The 25,128-nt window shown below is 36.3% G+C and overlaps 5 protein-coding genes across 6 annotated transcripts; 2 read left to right on the top strand and 3 right to left on the bottom strand.

Moving 5' to 3' along the window:
• Positions 1–3,575: 3,575 nt before the first annotated feature.
• Positions 3,576–4,769, bottom strand: si:rp71-45k5.2 (uncharacterized protein LOC560783 homolog). Its single transcript, XM_059510282.1, has 3 exons — positions 4,468–4,769; positions 4,283–4,378; positions 3,576–4,168 (listed from the first exon to the last, which is right to left on the bottom strand). The coding sequence occupies exons 1-3, from the start codon at positions 4,621–4,623 to the stop codon at positions 3,638–3,640; spliced, it is 783 nt and encodes a 260-aa protein (XP_059366265.1). The 5' UTR covers positions 4,624–4,769; the 3' UTR covers positions 3,576–3,637.
• A 1,320-nt stretch (positions 4,770–6,089) lies between these two features.
• ntaq1 (N-terminal glutamine amidase 1) lies at positions 6,090–7,950 on the top strand. Its single transcript, XM_059509698.1, has 6 exons — positions 6,090–6,328; positions 6,417–6,516; positions 6,608–6,658; positions 6,762–6,907; positions 6,995–7,119; positions 7,342–7,950. Exons 1-6 carry the CDS (start codon positions 6,240–6,242, stop codon positions 7,443–7,445), a joined length of 615 nt encoding a protein of 204 aa, XP_059365681.1. The 5' UTR covers positions 6,090–6,239; the 3' UTR covers positions 7,446–7,950.
• Positions 7,695–9,925, bottom strand: LOC132104317 (proteasome subunit alpha type-2). Its single transcript, XM_059509697.1, has 8 exons — positions 9,824–9,925; positions 9,239–9,315; positions 8,986–9,118; positions 8,531–8,653; positions 8,368–8,449; positions 8,187–8,260; positions 8,019–8,076; positions 7,695–7,939 (listed from the first exon to the last, which is right to left on the bottom strand). Exons 1-8 carry the CDS (start codon positions 9,862–9,864, stop codon positions 7,823–7,825), a joined length of 705 nt encoding a protein of 234 aa, XP_059365680.1. The 5' UTR covers positions 9,865–9,925; the 3' UTR covers positions 7,695–7,822.
• A 1,237-nt stretch (positions 9,926–11,162) lies between these two features.
• On the top strand, positions 11,163–13,869 carry LOC132104316 (zinc finger protein 706-like). 2 transcript variants are annotated; one of them, XM_059509694.1, is made up of 4 exons: positions 11,163–11,236; positions 13,121–13,263; positions 13,371–13,501; positions 13,599–13,869. In XM_059509694.1, the coding sequence occupies exons 2-3, from the start codon at positions 13,129–13,131 to the stop codon at positions 13,464–13,466; spliced, it is 231 nt and encodes a 76-aa protein (XP_059365677.1). In that variant the 5' UTR covers positions 11,163–11,236; positions 13,121–13,128; the 3' UTR covers positions 13,467–13,501; positions 13,599–13,869. The 2 variants fall into 2 exon arrangements, with proteins under 2 accessions (XP_059365677.1, XP_059365679.1); XM_059509696.1 differs by having other exon boundaries at positions 13,570–13,869.
• Positions 13,870–14,585: 716 nt separating this feature from the next.
• On the bottom strand, positions 14,586–23,628 carry LOC132104328 (bone morphogenetic protein 8A-like). Its single transcript, XM_059509729.1, has 7 exons — positions 22,314–23,628; positions 17,817–18,009; positions 17,491–17,639; positions 16,635–16,826; positions 16,461–16,540; positions 15,990–16,100; positions 14,586–15,888 (listed from the first exon to the last, which is right to left on the bottom strand). Exons 1-7 carry the CDS (start codon positions 22,960–22,962, stop codon positions 15,739–15,741), a joined length of 1,524 nt encoding a protein of 507 aa, XP_059365712.1. The 5' UTR covers positions 22,963–23,628; the 3' UTR covers positions 14,586–15,738.
• Between the last annotated feature and the right edge of the window lie 1,500 nt (positions 23,629–25,128).

Genomic DNA, 25,128 nt, shown 5'->3' with positions numbered 1-25,128 from the left:
AAAGAAAATTTTTAACAGTGATAAGCATTACATAATGTAAAATTTTCAAACAAAGAGTCAACAAAATTAACTGGGAATTTTCAAGTAAACTTAACTTAAAATGTCTAATTAAACCTATTAATACTTATGTTTAGGCTTTTACTTGGCAAATGTTTGTAAATTTACTAGCCTTTTCTGAGTGAAAAAATTTTTTCCAAGCTTTTTTCAAGTAAATCCTACTCCACAAATTTTTTTACATTGTATGAATGCATATATATATATATATAATTACTAAAAACTAAAACTATTATTTCTTTTGATTTGATTTGTTATGAAAAAAGATCTTATGTTTGTATAGCAAATATTTTTAGCAATCTTTGTTTTATTTACAACTTCTGAAAATCTTTTTTTACGGTGTGTGTTTTGGGTAAATAATTAATGCAGAGTCATGGTGTTATTGCGAACAGTGAAAACTTGTTAGACAAAAATGGCTTAGAGCCAAGTTATTGGTTTCACAAACATGTCAAAATTGACACCAGCTTTTAAAAGACTAGAAATTAGAGTTGATTTCTAAACAAGTACTTTCTGTGCTATACGCTATATTTAAAGAATTAAATAAATGTTCTTTAGTACTTGCTTTAATGCAATGTACTTCCAACCTGTCCATTTACCGCCTCCCCGTGGCAAATGCGAAAATAAACCTTGTGGCGCAAACATGCTTTTCACGGGAAAGTCGCTCCACTATTATGTGAGCATTATCTCGGATGATGTGCAAATCACTGATTTACTGATCAATCTGTTTTGCTTGACGAGAACAAACATTATGTTAATGCTAATGTAACCTATGTGAACTACATTGTATTCTGAGATCTCTCTTTCTGAAATGTTTTGTGAATGTTTGGGATTGATTTAGGTTCACCTATTAACCTAACAAATAAAGACAGCAATACTTTTTTATAGGTTATATAAAATGTGTAGACTCATATGGGTCCTTTGGGTGTGCTCCAAATGTTACCTATCATAAATAGTGATATTCGATAAATTACATATCTGTGTGTGTGTGTGTGTGTGTATATATATATATATATATATATATATATATATATATATATATATATATATATATATATATATATATATATATATACATATAGTCAAATCAAAATGTATTCAGACACTTCAACATTTCACACATTTTCACAGTTTATTCGCTATAGTTTATAAAATGGTAATAAAATATAAACAAGAAATTTAATTAGAGTTAAATCAAATTAATCTTGATAAGATAACACTGAAGCAAAACATGGTCAGGTCAAACTGTCTGAATAACTTTTGGTCCCAAATTTTTTAGCATTTTTACTGGTACACTCTTAAGAAAAATGGTTCTAAACAGTACCAGAAAAAGGTTCTCTGGCTTGTAACAATAGCAGAACCCTTTTTAGTGCTGTATAGAACGTGTGAGCTCTGTTGTTTGGTTTTTAACGAGTCCTCTGCAAGCTTACTGGTCTCTAGTTTTAAATTAGTAGGTAAAGCATTCCAGAGATTTGGCCTTTTCCAGAGAAAGCAGATTGGCCAAATTAGGTCTTATACTTTGGAACAAGACGGTCACCACTAATAGTGGCACGTGTGTTAGCCCTATGAGAGTTCTGACGCCTACTGACCAATTCATAAAACAGTGGTGAAATATGATTCTTTAGACATTTAAAAAACTATTTAAGATAATTAAACTATTAACTATTGAAGCTAAGAAGTTTATGTTTTCTTAAAACATCCCAATTATTCCAATCTGATGGGTTTCTGGTCCATAACTTTAATTGCCTGTTTGTATATTGAAGTAATAGGCTTTAAATTATCTAGAGAGACTTGGGACCATGATGTGACACAAATGTGAAAAAATCATTGCATGCATGTACAGTTTTGCAGTATTTAGTCCCTTAATAACACAAAAACAATTTAGGTTTGGTTTGACCTTCTTGTGACTATCAAATGTTTAATTCTTATCTAGAATAATCCCAAGATACTTGACTTCATACATTGCTTTAATTACTTCATTTTTAATCCGCACCTCAAATAAATCCCTTGCAGGTCTATTTCTTATGGAGAAGCACATGGAAACTTTTTTTTTTACATTAAGAGTTAAATTAGACAAATCAAGCCATGTAATGTGCTCACCTGCCATGCGGGGTGTTGTAGTGGACACATGGACGACAGTGTCATCAGAATACATCATGAACATGAACACCCGGACAGCAATTTGATAAGTCATTTATGTATATTGTAAACAACAGAGGGCTAAGTACAGAACCTTGCGGTACTCCTATGTTGTTAGTCTGCAGAGGTGACTTAACCCCAATGACCCTGACACTGCTGTCTTCAACCCAAAGAGGACCTAAACCACTGAATGGCTTCGGTTGACATTTTGAATTGGTTTCATTTATTTATTAAAATATTGTAATTAACAGTATCAAAGGCCTATTTTAGGTCCAAGAACACTGCCCCAACAACATTTCCTTTATCCACTAAGGCTTTTATTTTATTTTTCAAGCAAATAGCAGTTAGCAGTTTCAGTGGAATATTTGTCTCTAAATCCAAACTGCTGTCTATAAAGCAACTGGTTAGAATCTAAATGCTCCACTAATTGTTCAGTGACAATTTTCTCCATAGCTTTTGAGACTACAGGAAGGATAGCAATAGGCCTATAGTTACTTGCTATATATCCTTATCTCCCGATTTATAGACCGGTGTAATTATTACGGTTAACAAACTTTGTTTGTATTGACAAATTGACTAAATAAGTAATTGGCTCCAACAGACAACTTTCGTATCTCTTAATTAATGCAGCATGAATGTTATAAATGTCCTTAGGCTTGGAGTTACTCATGTATGTGATCACTATTTTAACTTTATCACGAGATACCTCTTTTATATAAATTGAGCCTGTATGTATAAGCATTGTCTAATTCTTCAGATGACACAATATTTAAAAGTACTTGCTAATTCTTGTACAGACCCAATAAAAAAACTATTAAAAACATTTGCAGCCTCATTTCTATGAATCAGATGATTACAAACATTAAGCGAATTTATTTGTAAATGTTTTTTTCTATTTGAACAGGTTAATCTATTTATATGTTGCCACAATTCAGAACTCCTGCCACTGGCCTCTTAAATGAATTTGGAAAAATAATTAGTCTTAGCCTTTCACAGCTCTGATACTACTTTGTTCCTCAAACCAGTAAAAATAAGGTTGTCAGTATTAGTTTTTGTTATTAATATGATGTCACTGTTAATGGAAGAGATCATTTCTTAAGCCTACTTTTCCAGGTTTTCGTATGTTTAGCCTACTTATTAATTCACTTAGAATAAAGGCAAAAAAAAATTGCAATGTGGTTTAATATGTCACACTTTATTTGCCTATCCTCACTCAGGCATAAAGTAACTATAGTGTACAGCAATCACTGGTAAAAAAAAAAAAAAAAAAAAAAATTATCAAAAATGATATTGATGTCTGAATAATTTTTGGTTCAACTGATAAGTTATCTGTATTCAAAGTAGACAAACAGTGTGTGGGGGTAAAATATTTTTTTTATTGAAAAAAAAAACACCAACAAAAATAAAGTGCGATTACATCATATTTACATGTGGTCATTCTAACTGTTTACCACCTGAAATATCTAATATCATACACTGAAGGAGAGCTGAAGAGAACTCGTGGATCATATGTGACATGTGGAGGAGGAAACTGTCCGAACTGAGGTCCTGAAGATAGACGAGGTCTTTTCGCTGGGGCCAGTTCACATCCTACTGCTGAAACTGGGTAATAATACCTCACAGCTTCATATTTATAAATGTGTTTTCTCTTGTTTGTTCCTTGCTGTGTGTCTGTGTAGTGTTGATGATCCTCCAAACGCTTCACATCATGCTCGCTCTTCAATAGTGATTCTATGGAAAAGGGGCCTGTAAATTTGCTCTCACTTTTGTTTTCTGTGACCTTGCCGGCTGGAATAAGAGGCTTAGGAGCATAAGAGTTGTCTTCACACTCCTCCACCTGCTGTGTCTGAATCGACAGGCCAGGCAATATATTGATTAGATATTTAAAATGTCGGCGAAACATTTTTGGAGTAATGCCATTTTCATCCACTTTCCAGAAGTTCTTTTTAGGGTTTGGATAATTCGGATCGACTGGCACCTATCAATAAAACAAACACCAATAGAACAGACTGTTACTAACATTAGCCTATGTTAGTGAATTGTAGGCTAATCCTTTATGACTCAAAATTAAAATTGACTTTAATAAACTCACCTTTACAAAACACCTATTTGATGAAAGGCAGACTCTGATGTTGTTCTCAACGCATTTTTTGTCTCCGAGGACAAATGGTTCCAGCCTTTTCATTATCTGCACAAAGGGAACATGTTAGAAATGTAAGACAAGGCCGCAAAGTCTTATATTTAGCAGCTGTACGGCTTATTAGTTGATTGAGTTACCTGTTTGAATGTGAGCATCTTGTCTGGTGAGTCTTGAATGGCATAAGCAACAAGTCCGATATAAGTTCCTGAAATATATCTTTTGTAACTCCTTCTCGGAGCACTTGACCTTTCTGCGCGCGCTCCGCTGAGTCCTCCGTTCTCTCTGTTAGTCATGATGAGCTCCTGGTCCACACCACACTGAACACTGAACACTGAGAAGATCAGACCCCATTTATATCCATGCTGTAGCTCTCAATGGCTCTAATGCTGCATTCCATGAAGTGCTGTTCATATAAACGAGGTGATAATGGCGGGCGGTTTCTTAAGCTATTCATCTAAAAAAACATTCATTGGCAGTTGCAAAAAGAATGAGTTTAATTGTTGATTTATATTGTATTTAAGAAATAGCGGTCTAAATCATCGGGCCGATTTTGTTTTATACAAATGAGTTAACCATTCACGGTGCAATAAATGCATCAGTGCAAATGGTGGAATGTAGCCTATTTTCACCTCAAATTAAACACACCCATAGTGTAAAGCTAATTAAGTACACAAAAAGACTGAAGCCTTTACGTTATTTAGTTTAATGAGGTAAAAATAAAGAATACAACTTCTGATTAATGTATTTTAACAAATGGAGAATTGTTATAGGGGATTTATTTCTATTTTTAAACTCTGTGCCTTGAATATTTCAACCACAGATGACCCGTCACAGAATAGTTTATAGCCTAACAAATTTTAGCTATATTTAAATTAGTTAAATAAAGTGTGAATAAATAACTAATTATGTATCAGATGAATGTCTTTATAAAAGGTCACATCACGCGTTTCCGCAGCAGGAAACAAACAAACAATTCTGACTTTTCTATATAATCTCGCAATTCTGAGCAAAAAAGTCTGAATTGTGATCTATAAAATTGCGCGAAAAAAGTTAAAAGTCAAAAGTTTGTATTTGTCATGTTTTTAAAAGTCTCACTAAAGCTCCATTTATTGGATCAAAATATGCATACAGTAGGTACAATTATGAAATATTATTTCAATTTAGCAATGTTCTATTAATTCTAAAATATAATTTATTCCTGTGATGTAAAGCTGAATTTTCCACATCATCTTAAGTGTAACAGGATCCTTCAGAAATCATTGTATGATGATTTGCTGCTAAAGAAACATGTATTATCATTATCTGATTAGGCTATACATTTTTCTTGCTGATAAATATTTTTATGGAAACCGTGAAACATTCTAGATTCCTTGAATATGAAGTTTAAAAGAACAATGCATTACCTAAATATCATCGGTCACTTTAAAATAAAAAAAAATATAAAAAATAGACTATTAGTTAGATTTAGTAATAATAATAATAATGTATTAGCCTACTGACCACAAACTTTTAAACAATGTAGTTTAACACATGTAGTCTAAATAATAAGAGAAACATATCTTTGTTGTGAAAATGTAGAATTGGGTTGGTTTAACCCATTAACAGTTTTTAGTTGAAACTGAAAGAGATCTCTAATTGCACATTATCTTTCGCTAACGTGTTTTATAATCGTGCTTTTAAACTAGCAATTCGTTCAACAATTATAGTGATAATCGTGCACATTACTTTCACACGAGGACTGACTGTTCGCGCCGGAACGACAAACCTGTCTAAAGTTCCTTACGGACAAAATAAAATGTAACAAACATATACTGTACGTTTGCTAGTCGAATCGCTTTAGTGTTGTATAGGCTATACTGTTATTTCTTAATGTCGTTATAATCAAAAGACACGATAGTATAGCATGTGAATGGGAAACATGGACGCAGAAAGCACCTCGTCTGAATACACAATTATCACTCCGTCTAGGAACCAGTGTGTATACACCAGCTGTTACTGGCAAGTGTAACGATGTCACATCAGAAGCTACGCTTTTATTTAATGAACAATATATTTATTATATTTACTTATTACTTTTTTCTTGCAGTGAGGAGAATGTGTGGAAATTGTGTGAATATGTCAAGGATCAGGGCACTTGCTCGTTGGATGAAGTGTATGCAGTCTTTATATCTAATGAAAGAAAAATGGTGAGGCTGATTAATGTCTCTATGCATATATAATAATGATGTTAGTGTGTTGTATAGTTTCTTTATATGTGTAATTTTACAATTAATACAGATACCCATCTGGAAGCAAAAGTCCAGTCGAGGGGATCAACCAGTAATCTGGGTAAGAGCAATTTTTAACAAGGAAACGTAAGTATTGTTTTTTTTTTTTTTTTTTTTTACTTAGCTCTTACTAATATAAGTTTTTTGTGTGCACTTGCCTTTAGGATTACCATGTTATTCTTCTACATGTAACTAAAGGACAGAGCTATATATATGATTTAGACACCATCCTTCCCTTCCCTTGCTTACTAGATGTATATTCAAAGGAGGCCTTTCGTTCTGATGAGCATTTAAAACCTGCTTTCTGGAGGTAAGTCAAGAACTGACCTGATCTGAACTGCATTTTATCAAAGTTTATAATACTAGTCATATTAAAGGTCATATGCGGTGTTTTCAGGAAACTTCGTGTCATACCAGGTGACATGTACATGAAAAAGTTTGCTTCTGATCGGTCACATATGAAGGACTCTGAGGGGAACTGGCGTATGCCGCCTCCACCATACCCATGTTTAGAGACATCAGGTTGTTGTCAAATTTGTGGTCTTTTGAATTTGGCACATAATTCTGTAAATTTTGTTACTCGGTGTGTCCTTTTATCTTACACCTTTAACCATATGATTATTCAGGTTAAAGGATTGTCAAATCTAGCCTAAACCATGAAGATATCAAGTGTAAGATAAAAGGACACACTGAGTAACAATATCATAATTTCTTCTTCTTACACTATATGTGTTCTTTTCACAGAATCGAAAATGAATCTTGATCACTTCATCTGCATGGATGCTCGGGTGGGATATGGAGAGGTTTACAACCTTTCAGACTTTGTTCAACACTTTGAAGTGAAGTAATTTTTTTCCTTTATGCCAACACTCTGTGTTGAAAAATGGACAGAGCCTCAGAGAAAGATCTCATTAGCAAGGACATTACTGTATAGAAGCGGGTCTTGAAATGCGTATCCATAGCCTGTCAAACTCTTTTTATTTTATTTTTTTACTAAGAGAACAGTTCAGTTCATATACCTTACAGGGTGATTCAAAATTACAGTCAGGTACAAAAATCACAGAAAGAAATGTCAATGAAATAAGCAGGATGTAACATTTGTTGATAAATTGTATCCGTTTATAAAGAAATCAGTAGCACAGATGTACACGTAATAAAACTGCAACATTCAAATGAATGACCAAACCAAAACAGGAAACCGTGTAAGCAGTTGCAGTGCTGTAGTTTACGCAATTGCCGCCAAGTAGTCCTTCACCTCGGCAGGTGACAGTCTGCGAAATCCTGCTTCATTACAGATGCCCACCTCAATGTTTTCCTCTGTCATCTGACCTTCAAAACTTTCCTGAAAGAAAACAAAGTGCTATCGATCTTGTTTTGAGCCATGGGATATAGAAAGTTTAGTTACTTAGAGATAAACACACCTTCAAAGTTAAGATGGCAGTGTGTATAGCATCTTCAAGTTCCAGATCTTCATTATATCTGTAATGGAATTGTACAAAGCCATGCTGAAAATCTTTTGCAGAATCATTTCCTTCTTATACACTACAATAAATCAACCGGCATTAGTCAACAAGTCAAATATTTGATACCTTTTTTCAAGAAATGTTTTTCCATTGACATAGCTCTTTCCCATTGCAGTGGCTTTCCAGGCAAAGTATGCTCCCTGTGGGATATCACCATTGAGACGTGAGTTTAGAACATAAATGGTTGCATGTTGAACAGAGAATAAACAGTGATGAAAAGGTCGTGTTTGATATTTATTTGTCGTACCGATGGGTCTGACTGAAATAAGTATGGTCTGTCTTCATCCCAACCGGCAATGAGAAGAGAGACCCCAAATGGCCGCACACCTCTAGAAAACATGACACTAAAATTACTGCAAGAGCTCTCATTAAAGTAAGGTATAATAAAAGATAAAAATAAGTCAATGTACCCTGACTGTGTGTATTCTTGCATAACAGAAGCCACTCTCTGTACCAGCTGGCCTGTGGGGATTGGCTCTTGGTAAACCAGGAAATACTGCTGCGCCAGCTTTCTTGCTCTTCTGACCAGCACCCTGTCAAGAGAGATCATTCCCACAATCACTCCCTACAGACCATAGCAGCTTCAGCGGTCAGTCAGATAGCCAAAAGAAGATATTTTGAAGAATGTTGGTAACCTAACATTACTGTTTTTTTTTTTTTGGTGAATGGAATTTGGAAACCAAAAATATTTGGCAACATTCTTCAAAATATCTAAAAGAAAGTAAGTTATATAGGTTTGGAACAGCATGGGGGAAGTAAATAATGACAGGATTTCTATTTATGGGTTTACTATTCCTTTAAGAGTGAAATTTGTAGAATTTATCAGCCATCCATTTTAAATAAACACTGCACTGTTATTTCATACCTGTAGTCCGGACCCATTCCACTGTACACCATGCCAATGTGTTTGGTTATGGGCTCGATTTTGTGCACGCTCTGTTCATCATACAGTATGGACTTCTGTTTCTTCTCAGTTGCCAGCACAACTCCATTTGATGCTGCAAAATGACAAAAGGTCCTCAAAATATATTTATGATTGAAGTGCAGCTTACCTCTGAGATGCAAACTCATCATGTGTGAAAAAGGTGACAAAGACTGATATATATATATAAACATACCTTTAATTCCTACCGATGGAGCACCGGCTGCTACAGCTGCCAGAGCATATTCAATCTGCACCAGTTTGCCTGAGGGACTGTGTTGAAAAAATAAATAAAAATGCATTAGTTTTACAGAAATACATTTGATATGTATCTAAACTGAGGCTGAATGTATAACTTATTTTCGACCAGTTCATTTTAATTTGAAATAATTTTACCATATTTATTTAAATAATTTCAAACTGACAGATTTTTAGCTTTAACAAAAGGTTCATAATAACTTTTACTTTTTATATTAAGTCACTGAATACAAATCACAAAAGTTAAGTGGATTGAAAAAAAGAATAATATTCGCCACAAAATCTGTAGTAAAACATAACAATAAATAACTTGTTAAAAAATAAAGCACTAGAGAAAAATGAACAAAAGTCATGAGAGCTCCGTGGTAACTAACATCGTGACACTGCATCTCTGATGTGACACACGATTAAGTACACATGTTGAACAAAACATAACATTGAACAGTTTTCAGTGAATGCATAAAGCAAAAGATATATACTGAACTATTACAGCCACCTATCAATCAATAATGCACATAATTACCTAAATGTTGTGAGAGAAAAATTGTATCCTCGTTCTGCCATTTTTGTCTTTTGCTACGGAAGTACATCAAAACAACTTCCGCCAACTTTTTGTGAACACACTCGTCAAAATAAAAGTTTACAAACTGAGCAAATAACAGATCACTCTTTCTATATCAAGACATTTACTTGTTCCGTACATTGCTGAGTAATACAATTATAATTTATATAAAACACATTTGATTAAAAACAACTATATTTCTCATATTTCAAAATGTACTTATTATGCAAAGATTCAGAAATGTGTAAGTACAATATGTAGATTGTGGCAGAAATTCCCTAGCATTGCGTTCATAGAAATGTATGATTGCGGTAGTGAGTATTTCCATTGCATTCACACACACACACACACACACACACACACACACACACACACACACACACACACACACACATGACCAGCAGATGGCCTCAGTGCTGTTTCGAGCTCTTCGAAATAGAAAATCATTTTTCGAATCGATTGAATTTTTTTTTTTTTTTTTTACAGATTCAGCTCTGTTTCTCCCATCACTACTCACAGAGACTAACATATTACGACCATAGATCACAACATTTACTTAGCCTTGTTCATTTTTGTTTGACAATACTCCAAAGCAACTTCAAACCAAAGCGATTCTTACAATTAAAATAAACAAATAAGTAAAAGTACTCAATCGACTTATCCATCTCGGGCCTGAAAAGGATAATTTATTCAAATCATCATCATCTTATCAGTTTGAGTAGTTGAGGAAAACCTTTATTATGTAACTAAAGTGCTCTGACAAAAATCAGAGGGGAAAGGCATAGTGTGGAGAAGTATAAATCAACAATGGCAACAGAGCTGGGATAATGAAACAAAAGGGAGACATTTACACGAAATCCAAAACAAAGTAGGTATATCAAGAAGTAGGGTAACAAAGAGGAAAGAGCAGGTGATAATGAGCAGGCTGAGAATTGGGCATAGCAATCTTAATGGTACACTTTTTATTACAGGAAATCATCCTACAGGAATGTGTGAACAATGTCAGGAGGTTGAAACCGTAAAACATATTCTTATAACATGCAGGAAATTTATTCAGGAAAGACAAGAAATGGTAACACAATTTTAAAAAAATAAGAAGGGTAGATAATACAGTAAAAAGTTTATTGGAGTATGGAGAGAGTGTGGAGGGTAGGAAAGTGATATTTGATTTTCTGAGGATGACTGGATTAGATAGGAGGATTTAGTATGAATGAGAACAAAGGGTAATTAAAACCGAAAGGTGGCAGTAATGCAACTCAAAGGATGCCAGCTGCCTTAAAACCCCAAAAAGAAGAAGAAGAAGAAGAAAGCGCTCTGACGGAAGTCACAATTACGTCAGTTGAGCTTCAAGTGCTACCGTGTCTTAACGCCGAGGTATTGTCCCTAAATATGGATAAGTCTGCCACATTTCACTTTATTAATATCATGTTTGTTGTTTTAAACAGTGTTTCTGCTTAATATGATGATTAATCTGGGCTGTTTTGTCAACTACACAGTTTATTTCGATGTTAAGGCGGACGAGCTAGTGGCTAATGTGCTCTTCGCGGTTTCTGTATTGTTTATATGTGTGTGTGTATATATATATATATATATATATATATATATATATATATGTATATGTATATGTATATATGTGTGTGTGTGTGTATATGTGCATATACAAACGGGGTTCTCTCCCTGGAGAAGACACTTCTCGTCCTTTATACATTCCACGCTTATTATACCCTAATTATAAATATGCATAACAGTTTAACATTTATATCGTTATGGTTTATTTTCAGATTGTCCTTTATATTTCACTCGTTTAAATCATATAACGTTTAGTTATCGCTTATTTAGACATATTTTAAAGGGATAATTCAACCAAATCTGAACATTCTGTCATCATTTACTCATCTACAGTCATGGGCGAAAGTTTTGGCAGTTACAGAAATGTTGTGTTTTGTAATGTTTTCTGCTTACACGGTTGTTGTGTTCATTAACATTGATTCTAGATGATTGTGTAGAGAGATCAGATGCGTTTGAAATAGTTGCTAAAAGCTTTATTGGCCAAAAAATGAACTCTTCACAAAAAAAAAAAAAAAAAATCACTTTGTAAATTGTGTCCTGACACAAAATGACCAGCTAACATTATTTGACTAATCATATCAGCACATGTGAAAGTGTGAATGAGTACTATTAAGGTAAAATCAATATGCTAATTAGTTTATAAGAGCAAACTGATTGCTATAAAAGAAGGGAAGAAGCGCTTCCAGTCACTGTTCTTGTTAGTAAAGGTTACTGCCAAAGAAACACGTGCAGCCATCATTGCTTTGCATCAATATGGCCTCCCATGCAAGGAAAATGCTACAAAGAATATTCCACCTTAAAGAACCATCTTCATCAAGAACTTAAAGGTGAGAGGTTCGACTGCAGTGAAGAAGTCTTCAGGACGTCCTAGAGTGTCCAGCAAGTGCCAGGACATCTCCGCCTGAGGAGTCAGCTACAGAATCATGTCTCCAGCAGAGAGCTTGCTCAGGAACGGCAGCAGGTCGGTGTGAGAGCATCTGAACGCACAGTGAGTCAAAGACACTTGGACAGCGTCCTGGTGTCAAGAAGAGCAGCAGAGAATTCACTTCTCTCCAAGAACAACGTCAAGAACAGACTGAAATTCTGCAGGAAGTACAAAGATTAGACAACAGAAGACTGGTGCAGAGTTATTTTCTCTGATGAAGCTCCCTTTAAACTGTTTGGGACATCTGGAAAAATCAATTGTTCGATCATTGCATTTACATTTTTGGATCCATGGCCAGTCAACTCCCCGGATCTCAATCCCACAGAGAACCTGTGGTCAGTCCTCAAAAGGTGAGTGGACAAGCAGAAGTCCACAAATTGTGATCAACTCCAAGAACTAAGGCAAGAATAGATCACCATCAGTCAGGATTTGGCCCAGAAGCTTATACCCAGCATGCCAGAGTGCACTGCAGCGTTTATGAAGAACAAGGGTCAACACTGTAAATATTGACTCATATTTAAAAATATTTTTTCAGTGTTTTTCAGTATTCCATAGAAAAATGTGGAAAAATAATCTACAAATTACTTAAGCAGCAAATTTTGTGAAACACCGCCAAAACTTTTGGCCATGACTGTACGTGTTGTTTCAAACCTTTATGACTTTGCTAAGTCTGTTGCCATTCACTTTATGTGACGAAAGACACAATGAAAGCTGACGAGACTGTCCTCTTGAGTGAGTCAATATGCCTGATGCATGCCTTTCAGAGAAGGCCATGGCTCGTGGGCAGCAGAAGATCCAGTCTCAACAGAAGAACGCAAAGAAAGCAGCTGAGAAGAAGAAAGGTCAAGGGGCGGATCAGAAGACTGCAGCCAAAGCAGCGCTGGTCCACACATGTCCTGTCTGCAAGGTGAGGAATTTATGTGACTTAAGTTACTGCCGGAAGGTCACTGGTTTGAGCCGCTGTATCTCAAACTTCTCTCAGCTTCTTAAGATATGTTGTTATTCCTTGTATAGACACAGATGCCAGACCCCAAGACCTTTAAACAGCATTTTGAAAGCAAACACCCAAAATCTCCTATGCCTCCTGAGCTGGTGGATGTTCAAGCCTAAAGGACACAAGAAACCAGCATGGACCTAAAACAGGGGTGAGTCTGATACAGACATCAGAATCAAGCCCAAAATACATGTAACATCTGTCAATATGGCTGTGTAGTCATCTCATAATTATGATCCAATTTTCAGACCCCGAGGAATGAAACCTGATTCGACTTGCTGTATTTCACAAACATAGACGGTGGACCTTGTGGACACAATGACAAGGAGATCTTAGGACAGACTCAAGCACACCAGCACACATATATATTTTTATATTTTTATAAGTGCATATTTCTTCCATCTTTTCAAAGTGTGCTGTGACCTAACCATCTCATTGCCATGTGCTTAAACTCGCCATATTTATTCAACACTTTCCCAATACCCCATGGCATTTCGTCCCTGTAAAGTAAAAAAAATATAAATAAATGATTATGTGCTGCAATTTATAAAAATGTATGTGTCCTGATCTTTTTGGTGTGAACCAAAATAGATAGGAGCACTAATCATTAGTACTGACCAGGATTGGGATTGAGATGCATTGATTGACATGCTCAAAATAATCACAAATGCTGTAAATTTGCACCTGTTCAAGCAGTCAGAATAATATCGGAGTCAGGACCCACGGACACGCTTTCGTTACTTTTTTAAGTTTTCAGTAAATTTATATGCATATAGTCCATATGTGTGTCATTGTTACTAGAAAGTACATCAAGAGCACAGCTGTTATTGACCTGACAATTGTGAATAGCTGTAATAGTAGGCTATCTATTATAGCTATAAAAATGAAACATTTTTAGCAGCTTTTTTCCATTCTATTTACGAAACCATAAAGCCAATTTGGTTAACAAATAGCCTACATATTGTATTAAAACTGCATTCAGCATTGTCATTGCTGATTAAACCCTGATACAACAATGGTGTTACTAACACTGATACTGTTTCACAGAAAAAAAAAACATTCTTACCTGTGCAACAAGAAAGTAGCAACTTGGGCATCACTGTTCCTGTTCTCCATCATGAAATCTTTTCACATTGTGGATGCTATAGCCAAGTTTACGTTTTTTTTTTTTTTTACTCCTTTGTTTTCTGTTTTGAAATATTTTCTATATCTTCTGCAATATAGGGACTATAATAAGATGTTCCTTTATTATCTAATCTTCGATTTTGGCATCACCAAACTACAAAACACTACTACAGATGCTGCAGCCAATGAGCAGGAGGATTCTCTCCGACATCATTTTAACAAGGCGAAGTCTTCACAAAACTTACTTCAGGGGTAGTTCACCCAAAATAAAAGTTCTCTTATCATTTACTAAAGTTGTTCCAAACCTGTATGAATTTGTTTTCTGTTGCTGAACACAAAGTTATTTAGAAGACTATGGAGAACCAAACAGTTGACGGTAGCCATTGACTTCCATAATATTTTGGAAATTCTTCAAAATACCTTATTTTGTATTCAACTGAAAGAAAAAAAAAACATACAGGTTTGGAATTGACATGAGGGGGAGTAATTGATGCCAGAAATTTCATTGTGAGCAATTTCTTTAATGTGTGAACCTTTTTAACCTCTTAACCTGCACGAGCCAAGAGCGTGTTTAGGCATATCTACTTTTAATTACATTTGTTTTATAAAAATATTAATCAAACTCATAATTTGAAAGCTTAAACACTCAAAATTCATGTTCCAAACTTGTTTTTGAAATCAATACACCAGAGAGGAAAGCTTTAAATGAAATTCTTAAGGACTGGCCATTTAAATTAGCACCAAACTACTGACTGCAAAAATAAATAAAAATGATCCATGTGTGCAGCCTACTCAGACTGAATTTCTGTCTCTTTTCTTCATTTGGGTGTGGGTGGTACAAGTTATTTTAAAAGCATTTTACCAGTTTTACAAGCAAGAAAAAGTGATGTGAAAGTCAAAGCAATGCAGCTTTATGAAACATAACATGAAGTCCCTGTCGATTATTACCACGTTCCACAATTATACAAACTTTGACAATTCAAATGTAAGACAGCTATACATAATATTTATTTTATTATAATAATTATTATTATTATAGGATGGATTCCAAACTTAAATCCACTCACAATAAAATTGTGAAGATTATGCTGATTTACCATCATGACACTTCAATAACTATCATTTGTCAATCATTTGGGACAAGTAAGAATGCTCAAATTTGGCTAAATACATTTTGGATCACTGTATATTACAAATGGTGCCTCTTGAGTATTATAATACATGTGCATTTGTTTCCGATTTAAAGCTTGAATATACAATAGGTTATAGACAGCCACAGTTCTTGACCACCATGTTTCGATGTTTCTTGAGAATAACATTGTTGTTGTCGTCATAGAAGAGCACAGAGATGGAACTGAGTTTGGTTGGAGCGCAGCAGGCTTTGGGTACTTCATTTGGTTTTAGAAGATGAACCTGCCAAAAGAGTCAGTACAAAGATTAGTTCATTTTGAAGAATTCTCCTGGCATTGTAGTTCAGAAAATCACAGAGAAATGTCAAAAGTCAGATTACGCACCAGCAGCTGGATCATGGCGTGGTTTGTGGCATTCATACAAGAGCCCAGAGGATAATCACATTCCCCATCACAATAATACGCAGAATAACCTGCAGGGGCCAAAACCCAGTCCTGAAAAATTTATTTAGGAAATTAAATATTTAAACACTCTAACAGTACAGAGACTTCAGTGTTTGCATGTGTATGTTCAAGATATTAATAGTGTGGATTTTTCAATGACTCTTTCTGCAGGTTATATCAGTGAGCCAGTAAGTGGCAAGAAGTGAGTCACTGAATCGTTCGCCCAATTGATTCATTCAAAAACACTTGATTCAGTTAATTAAGCTTTAACTTGATAAGAACTTTTTCAATTGGCAGAGCAAAAATGTACAGATCAGTTTTCAATACTGTGTCTAAAATGTAAGTGACTTATTATTTAACTTCTTGTTTGTTGTTTGAATGTACAAATGTATGAAAGCCAGGATGTCTCACCTTCCAACCAAGATCGCTGAAGCTGACATAAAGCTCATGTTTCTTACAGGCCTGGCGTCCGCTGCTGGCATGATTTTGGTCTGGAATAAGTGAGACAATCGCAGCTCAAAGACAAATCATTTCAGATGCTCCTTTAAACACAATCTGCCTCTTAAAATGCTTATTGTGGCTCACCAAATATGCCGGGTCTGTTTGGGTGTGGCAGATCATACTTGGGCTTTTTCTTGCGTGGATTGTTGTGTCTCAGAGCACGGGGTGGACGGCATGGGGCTTGACTGGCTCTGAAGAATGTCACCATAAAAGGCTGTTTAGAGCGTGGCCCGCGCCGACCCACCAGACCCACCCATGCGGCTGACAACGACCGGTCTGTGAAAACAAGATTTCAGCATTTTACCAAATGACCCAATGACAAGGAACGTGGTTTGCTTCAATAGGTCAAAGCTTTGCCAAGATACAGACCAAATGTTTGTTGCTTGTTAGAGCAGAATTCAGTACCAGTTGGTTGTAAAAACCAAAAACTCCTTCAGTAAATTTTGAGACTTGGTCTAAAGATAAATCAGACAAGATTTGAAGTAGCAGTTGCAGGAAAATGTTTAACAATACATTATAGATTTTTTTATGCAGATGGTTTCATCCAAAGCTACTTGTGTACATTGTATTCAAGGTATTTAATTGAATTCAGATTACAGCTTGATACACACTGATAGCACCGTGCTCTACTGTTTAAACAAACTTGAGTTTTTGAGATTGAAAACGAAAATTAAAAACACCAAGTTAAATCAAGTTAGGTGGAGCAATTAAGGCAGAAGAACTTTTTAATTTTAGAGTCTAGACCAAAAAAAGTGTATTGATTAATATTTTAATAGTATCTTTTATTTCGTATATTAAAAATAAATACAACATTATATATTATCTTTATTTTTAATTTCTTTATTTCTAATAAAATGTGTCAGACCTGTAGTGAGGAGCACATTGCAATGATGCTATCCGCGCTATTTAGCCCCCATGCTGCACATAAGAAATAGCTCACCCTCCTCAGTTTCCACATAAAGGCGGATGCCCAAGTTGCTCCGAGGGTGGAGAAGCCAGCGATTGCTCGCAGAAGTCACATCAAATGCCAGCCAACCCTCTTGCCCCACCGGCACAGACTGCATGTCCAGCAACACCAGCTCAGGCTCCCTGTCAAACCACAAGATCCATTATAATGACTGATGATGGATCTCACTGATGAATGCACAAAAAACTACCAAAAAATATTTAATGTCAATGAGTTTTGCTTCCTAAACACCAAAATCAAATGCGATCTAGTTTCTGAATCAGATTCCATATCACTAAATGATCATATATGTCTATAACCTGTGTCTTTTCTCCCTCTGGATTTCATAGACAGAGATATGGAGGGTGCGGTTCGCACGCCAACCCACGGTGAGAGTTTTATAGATGCGAAACTCGGCAGCGGTGACTGTCTCTCCCTGAGGAAGCGGAGTGAGATCGAAGCGGAACTCCTTCCAGTACGGCCGAGGCTGCAACAGATCCTTCTCCTGCTCCACTGCGGTCAGAGACAGAGTTAAACAACAACAACTAGCTACCACAGAGGAGCGTGTGTGTTGAGTGAGTGTGAAGACACTTGAGACATGTTGGAGGGCTGATTGGCAGAAGAAGATGGGGAAACAAGAAATGGAACATTAGTTCTGGTGGAGCGCAGCAGGTCGGACTGACACCCCCAGCCGGGGCTAATTAGAGGCGTTGTGGAGCTGCTGCAGCTCAGCACACCACCACTAATTACAGTCCAGCGCTGTATTTTTAGAGGAGTGCCCAACCGTATTTTCATCCACTTCATCTCATCTTTTTTCTGCCTTTCAGTGGGGCCTGTAATTCCCCACAGCTGTGTGCCCACTACAACATCACATGGCCTGTGTGATCTGGACTGGCCTTTCTAGATCCACAATAATCAAGATTTACATTTAGAAAAGCCAAGAGAAATGAAAAACACTATATTAAAGACAACTGGCAGGAGTAAGAAGAACTTCATGAACTCCAGGCATGATGCTAGCATGTTGTGAGTGATTGCAATATGTCCACTATGTGAAAAGTCCTCAACTTTAACAACCATGGAAACTTTTCATTGCACAAAAGTTTCTTTAGATTTTTTAGTTTTTCTTCACTCTAAAAAAAGACTGTCCACTGAAAAGTTCTTTGGGGTGCCTGAAATGATTCTTCTAGGGAAACGATGTGCAACTGCCCTTTTGGAACCTTTAGTTTTTTATTTAGTGCTCTTTAAATCAAGCAAAAGTGGTTCTTCTATGGAATTGCTATGAAATCCAGCTTTAGGACCTTACAGTATATTTTCAATATCTACTGTTTATTGGAAAAAAATATTAGAATGTTCCTTAACCACTGTTAAAACTGTTCACTTCAGAATTTTAAAATGCTTCCTTGTCATCAGAGCAAACATCGCCTTTCGCAACCTTGAGTCTATTGTAGAACGTGTCTTTACATTATTCAAATGTTCTTCACACTAGTAAAATAAAGACGTTTTAAGATTTGTAGCACAAACAGTAATGTAGTAATGCATTTCATGCTTAGGGTTACAGGTTTGTTTAAATTACTAAGCCAAGTATGAGCGATTATAATAGTGATGTCTGCCTTTAGCAAACACCTAGTACCTACATCTGAGAAAGGGGTGATGCTGACCAATAATAGTGGGGCAGGAAAGACGTAGAAAGAGAAGCAGTAATTGTAAATAGGATGTTAAACTGTTGTTTGTTTTGTGACAGATAAGTATCGTCTGTGTTTGGGCTGAGACAGGAAGAGAAGATGGAGTGATTGTGGATCTGTCTCAGTGAACAGACTGTATTATCAATACACACCACAAGTCTTGACAGCTTCTTAAAATCAATGGCAAATGGCATTGTGTATGAATAACTATCTGGCTTCCAATACAGTATTTTTGTGCTATAAAACAGCATTATTTACTGTGGCCCCCAAAAAGACATTAGAGCACTGAAAGCAGACTTAAAATGGCAATGTATTAGCTAAAATATCAAACCAAGTGGCATTAGCAAGCAAATTATATTACACTTGTTCGCTTTACTAACCACATATTTTTGCAATGACATTTAAGTCAAGTAGAATTTCTGTGGACATATGGAAGCCTCTTTCCTCCTCAAAAGTAAAAAAAATAAACTAAAAAAGAAGTAAATGAAATAAAAATGCATTATCTACTGTAACTGACATTATATCTTAGTGATTTTGCTTCTTATTTTCAACTTTATCTCACTTGTAAGGCAGGCTTTCATATAAACCAGTGTTGTTACTGTTAACTAAATATATGACAAAATATACATTATTAATTTAAATAATGCTAAAATAAAACATAAACATTAGATGAAAACCTAATAAAAAATTGAAATATTGCCTTGGCAACTAACTGAAATAAAATAAACTGATTTTGAAGTACTAAAATAAAATCTAAAAAACAAATGAGGGCTGAATTAAAAAAAAAAAAAAAAAAAAAAAAAAAAATATATATATATATATTAAAAAATATATATATATATAAAAGGTAAAACATTAAACAAAATAACAAAATTACTAAAACATTAGAATTAAAGTTGAAAATATAAAAATAAAAGCTTATTCATTAAAGACAATCAATAAATAATATATAGTATATATAAATAATACTAAATTAACACTGACATTAAGGGTCGCCGTGATTTTGCCAAGATCGATCCTTGGTCAGCATTTCTGTCCAAAAATATAGACCTAACCCAATCCCTACCCCTTAACCTAAGCCTTTCCATAATTTATTCCTAAAATCAGAGGGAAATGATAGGTGAATAACAAGCGTGTATAAGCATCTAACCCTAGTTGTATGCCTAAAACTGCCATTTCTTGAAAACTTGTCCCTCAATTCTGATTGGTTGATTGGAATGTTGTTCCAGGACTAACAAGGACATTGATCTACGAACATGTTGTACATGATGAAATCACGTTTAGGTAGAAACATTAATTTCCAGTTCCAGTTCGACAAACAGAAAGTGTCCAAAATAATTTTTTTGTAGAAAGTTTGTTGTTGCAACAACTTGTCAATGTGAAATGTACTAATTGTCTTGTCTTTCTTTTAAAGGAGACATATTATACCCCTTTTTACATTATGTAATATAAGTCTCTGGTGTCCCCAGAATGTGTCTGTGAAGTTTCAGCTCAAAATACCCCACAGATCATTTATTATATCATTTTGAAAATGACTATTTTGAGAGGAAGCAGAAACGTGCAATTTCGTACCTGTCTCTTTAAATGCAAATGAGCTGCTGTTCCCCACCCCCTTTTCCAGAATAGAGCTGCCATAGATACAGACGGTTGGTCTGGGAACGCTCCCGGGAACGCCCCGTCACGTGATGTGAATTTAGCCCATGGGGGAAAACATTGCCTTGGCGCCAATTGAAATACACGGGACAATCATGTCGAAGAGTTGCTGTGTCGTTTTCTGTACCTCCAATAAACTAACAAATTATGAATTGAAGTTCTACATCCTTCCTAATAAACATACAGAGCCGGAAAGGATGGCAAAATGGCTACAAGCAATAAGTTGTGAGGATGATCAAGGGAAGTTGTGGGATCCCAAGACTAAGCATGTGTATGTGTGCAGTCGGCATTTCAAAACAGGCAGGCTATATTAACATCGTGTTCATTATTAACGTTATCAAAACTGTGTAAGGTTGTTTCAGAAAGTGGCATGCATATATAATTAGCCTTATCATTCTACCTGAAGCAAAACTATGTAACGTTAGCCTAGTGTCAAACATAAACCCACTTAAAAAAGCGTGTGGACACGTAACAACTTAGTTTTTTGTCAAAACTTTTACACTTTCATTCATAAATTCACCCCGTCTGTGTTTGCGAAACGATTGAATCGCGGAATCCAGTCAAAAATAGAACTTGCTGTATAAAGCAGAACGTCAAGGATTTTGGCTATTTTTGAATGAATACATCTACATTAGGGCTGTAAAATGAATCAAATATCGATATGGACTAGTGTATATGAATATTAAAGTTAAAAGAGACTACAATTGTTCTACGTGTCTCTGGGAATGAGCGCTCAATATGTGCATTTTTGTCATTCAAATACACACGATGTTCGCAGTGTTTTCCCCCACGCCGACTCCGCCCTCGCCATGCCCCAGCTATGACTAGATGCCGACTGTATGTATTATTAACGCCATTAGAGATCTTAACTGCTGTTTTGGTTCTGATTTGCGCTGAAATCATGCTTTTTAAACCATATGATTTTAAACAAGTTTACGTTAAAAGCACACAAGTTACAAAAGCAGTCGGTTATGTTTGTGAAGGTAGATAGCTGGGAAATAAATGACTTGTTTATTGTAGATAGGTGTGGCAGCAGCAATAAACATTAGACCCACTTTTCTCTTGTCTCCTCCGAGGCTGGGACTGAGGCAGAACAGTTAGCATGTTAGCATGTAATGCGCTTTGGGTGTAAACTTACAGATTAAAGGGTGGTGATATTATAATGAGATCCCTTTGCCACGTCACCAAGGGAGCAAAATCAGACACGCTCGTTTTCTCAGACGCTTGCAGGAAAAGGCTTACCAAAACAAAGTTAATGGGTCAATCTTTTTCATGTTTCCTAGCTTGGTAGATGCACCAGGGACTTGTTTATAGCACCTGGAAAAGCCAGATTTTCACAATATGTCACCTTTAAATAAATGATACTTGGTCTTATACGTTATGTAAAACAATGGCACTAACACATTTTCAAGGGGCCGCTGTATAGTAATTTATGTCTTCTGTAAGTGAAGTGTGTTTAACCCTTTGCCAGCTGTCACTTACCCAGGTTGACAAAGCTCATAACCGTGTCGGCCTCGCTGACCACTGTGCCGAGGGGCGGCGTGTGTGTGCTTAAAGTGGGCAGCGCCGCATGACTGACCCCTTCTGGAGTGAAGCCCAAACCCAGTCCATCATCATCCTCAGACGACACAGCATGGTAAAGGTCTAGCATGAAGAGCGGGGCGGAGGAAGGGGGCCGCAGCGGCGGGTGGGGTCTGGGTCGACCAGGTAGTCCCAGAATAGATAAAATCTCCTTCTGCATCTCCTTCTTTTCACGACCACTGAGCCTGCGGAAGCTGGAATGAAGCACTCCTTCCACCTGAGCCCAAACACACAGCAGCATGCAGAGAGGGACGAGGACAGGCAGAGGAAACAGATGCCGCCGGCCTCGGGTTCGGCTGCCACAGCTCTCCTTTCTCCCTCTGCTGCGGTGTGAGGACACAAACTCAACCACGCTCTCTTGTTTGTCCATCGGTGTGGCAGAAGAGCTCTGCTCCATTGGAGCGGTATATAAAGATCTTATTTGTCCTTCCAAAACCTCTGGGTGTTTACCCGATGTCGGCCTTCTCTGGAATGGTCTGACCACTGTCTTGAAGTTCAACTCTGAACAACACTCAAGACGTCTAAGCCACTCAGATTCCGCAGCAGTCATCGTTATTTGGGAGAGTGCAATGTTTACTGCTACAAGCCAGTCAGTTTATCGCTTTTTGACAGTCATTCCTCATGCTTTCATTTTATTTACCAAACCACTGGGCTTCTCCAATAACCTACAGTGTGCTTACGGAGACAGACGACAAACAATATCCAAGAAACTGGACGAGAAAACAAACAGGTCTTCCTAGAAGCTCAAATCCTTTCAGCGGTGATCTTGGAAGTGGACGGACTAAGTACAATGTGGAATTAAAGTCTTTAGCTAGAGTAAATAAAAGCACAGGGCCATCACAAACATCAGGTTTCAAAGTTTTTTCTTTTTTTTCTTTAAAGGTTTCTGGATCAAACACAACACCTGCTACTACTCCTCTTGAGAAGATGAGATTCACAACTCCAAGCTGATGAAATCCTCTGTTTAAATGAAAAACAAAAAGTTACAAAACTCCCTTGCAGTAATCCATTAATATTGAGATTAAAATGCTTCATCCAATGGGTGGAAATAGCCAAGACTCCTGAAAAATCCAAAATTTTCAATAAGTAAATAATTTGTTCAACAGAGTAGTGTTACCGTCCCCAAATGTTGTTCTGAACTGTAAAGTTGCGAGATCTAAGTGAGCTGTGGTATTCTTAGCCTGTGTGCTGCTTGCATTGAAGGCATAATCTGAACACGGGTGACCTCCTTCCCTCCCAAGATGCACACTTACGCAGAGGGAGTGTTTCCAACAACTGGATCCTCCGCCCTCTCTTCCCAAAACCCTTCTCACCTCAATCTCCATCTACCCTATCAAACAGTCTCATCTTCTACACATACCTCACAAATTGCTGACAATTATCATGTGGTTTGGCATAAAGATGTTCTCAGATGTGATCCAGCCTTTGCACCGACTAGAAATGAGTTCTTATGGTGACGGGCGGCAATATGAAAACTATATTTGTATTTTGTGGTTTCCACCGTTGCCAAGGAGTGACAGTGCAACGTTGTATTATTGAAGATGTGACAAAACCAGTCTTAAATTCCTGGAGTATATTTTTAGCAATAGCCAAAAAAACATTGTATGGGTCAAAAATATAGATTTTTATTTTATGCCAAAAATCATTATATTGAGTAAAGATCATGTTCCATGAAGATATTTAGTATATTTCCTACTGTAAATATATTTAAATGTAATTTTTGATTAGTAATAACGATTGCTAAGAATTCATTTGGACAACTTCAAAGGTGATTTTCTCAGTATTTAGATTTTTTTTTTGCACCCTCAGATTCCAGATTTTCAAATAGTTGTATCTCGGCCAAATATTGTCCGATCCTAACAAACAATACTCCAATGGAAAGCTTATTTCTTATTATTTTTGAAAAATCGATACTTAAGACTGGTTTTGTGGTCCAGGGTCACACACACACACACACACACACACACACACACACACACACACACACACACACACACACACATATATATAGGGTTAGGAACCTTGTTTTGCAATTAATATATATATTATGAATTACACAAAATTATATAAAAAATGTTTAAATATTTATATAGATATTATAAAAGTATATATATTTTTTTACCTAAAATAAAAAAACATGCCATTTGTCAATTACACAAACATGCCCATATAAAGGGGGACTTCAATGAAGTGTTTTTAATAGGAAAAAAATTTGTTTGACAAAAAAAACTAAAACTACAAAAAAATGAGGGATTATGTGTATTGATCTCAGTTGATTATAAAAATGAAATAACACTGCAGAACTGTGAGATGCCATGAGAACTGGGCTCAGTGGTGTTTGGTGGGAAAGGATGTGAGTGGGTTTAAATATTTGTATATAAACACAGACGCACAGCTGCAGAATGGAGATGATGGAACACCACCCTTCCCAAACCCCATCCGCTGCATCTGACCACCAAACATACACAGAGTCCAGTACAAACACACACGGCACAAACAAAGGTGCTCCTATTCACTCGTGGGCTCGCTTCTAAACTCCTGAATGACTGTGTAAATCTTCTATAAAAGTGCAGTGTGTTCAAATCTCTGCACACACCAAAGCCTCATCCTCTTTTGAAGATTTAATGGGGTGTGTCATTATCTCTGCTGCTTGTAATTACTGGGCCATTTCCTGTTAACTGTGGCATCCCTGCACGCTAACACACACACACACACA

The sequence above is a fragment of the Carassius carassius genome, chromosome 25, assembly GCF_963082965.1.
Source record: "Carassius carassius chromosome 25, fCarCar2.1, whole genome shotgun sequence".
Classification (NCBI taxonomy): Eukaryota; Metazoa; Chordata; class Actinopteri; order Cypriniformes; family Cyprinidae; genus Carassius; species Carassius carassius.
This window is presented reverse-complemented; position numbering and strand designations above follow the sequence as displayed.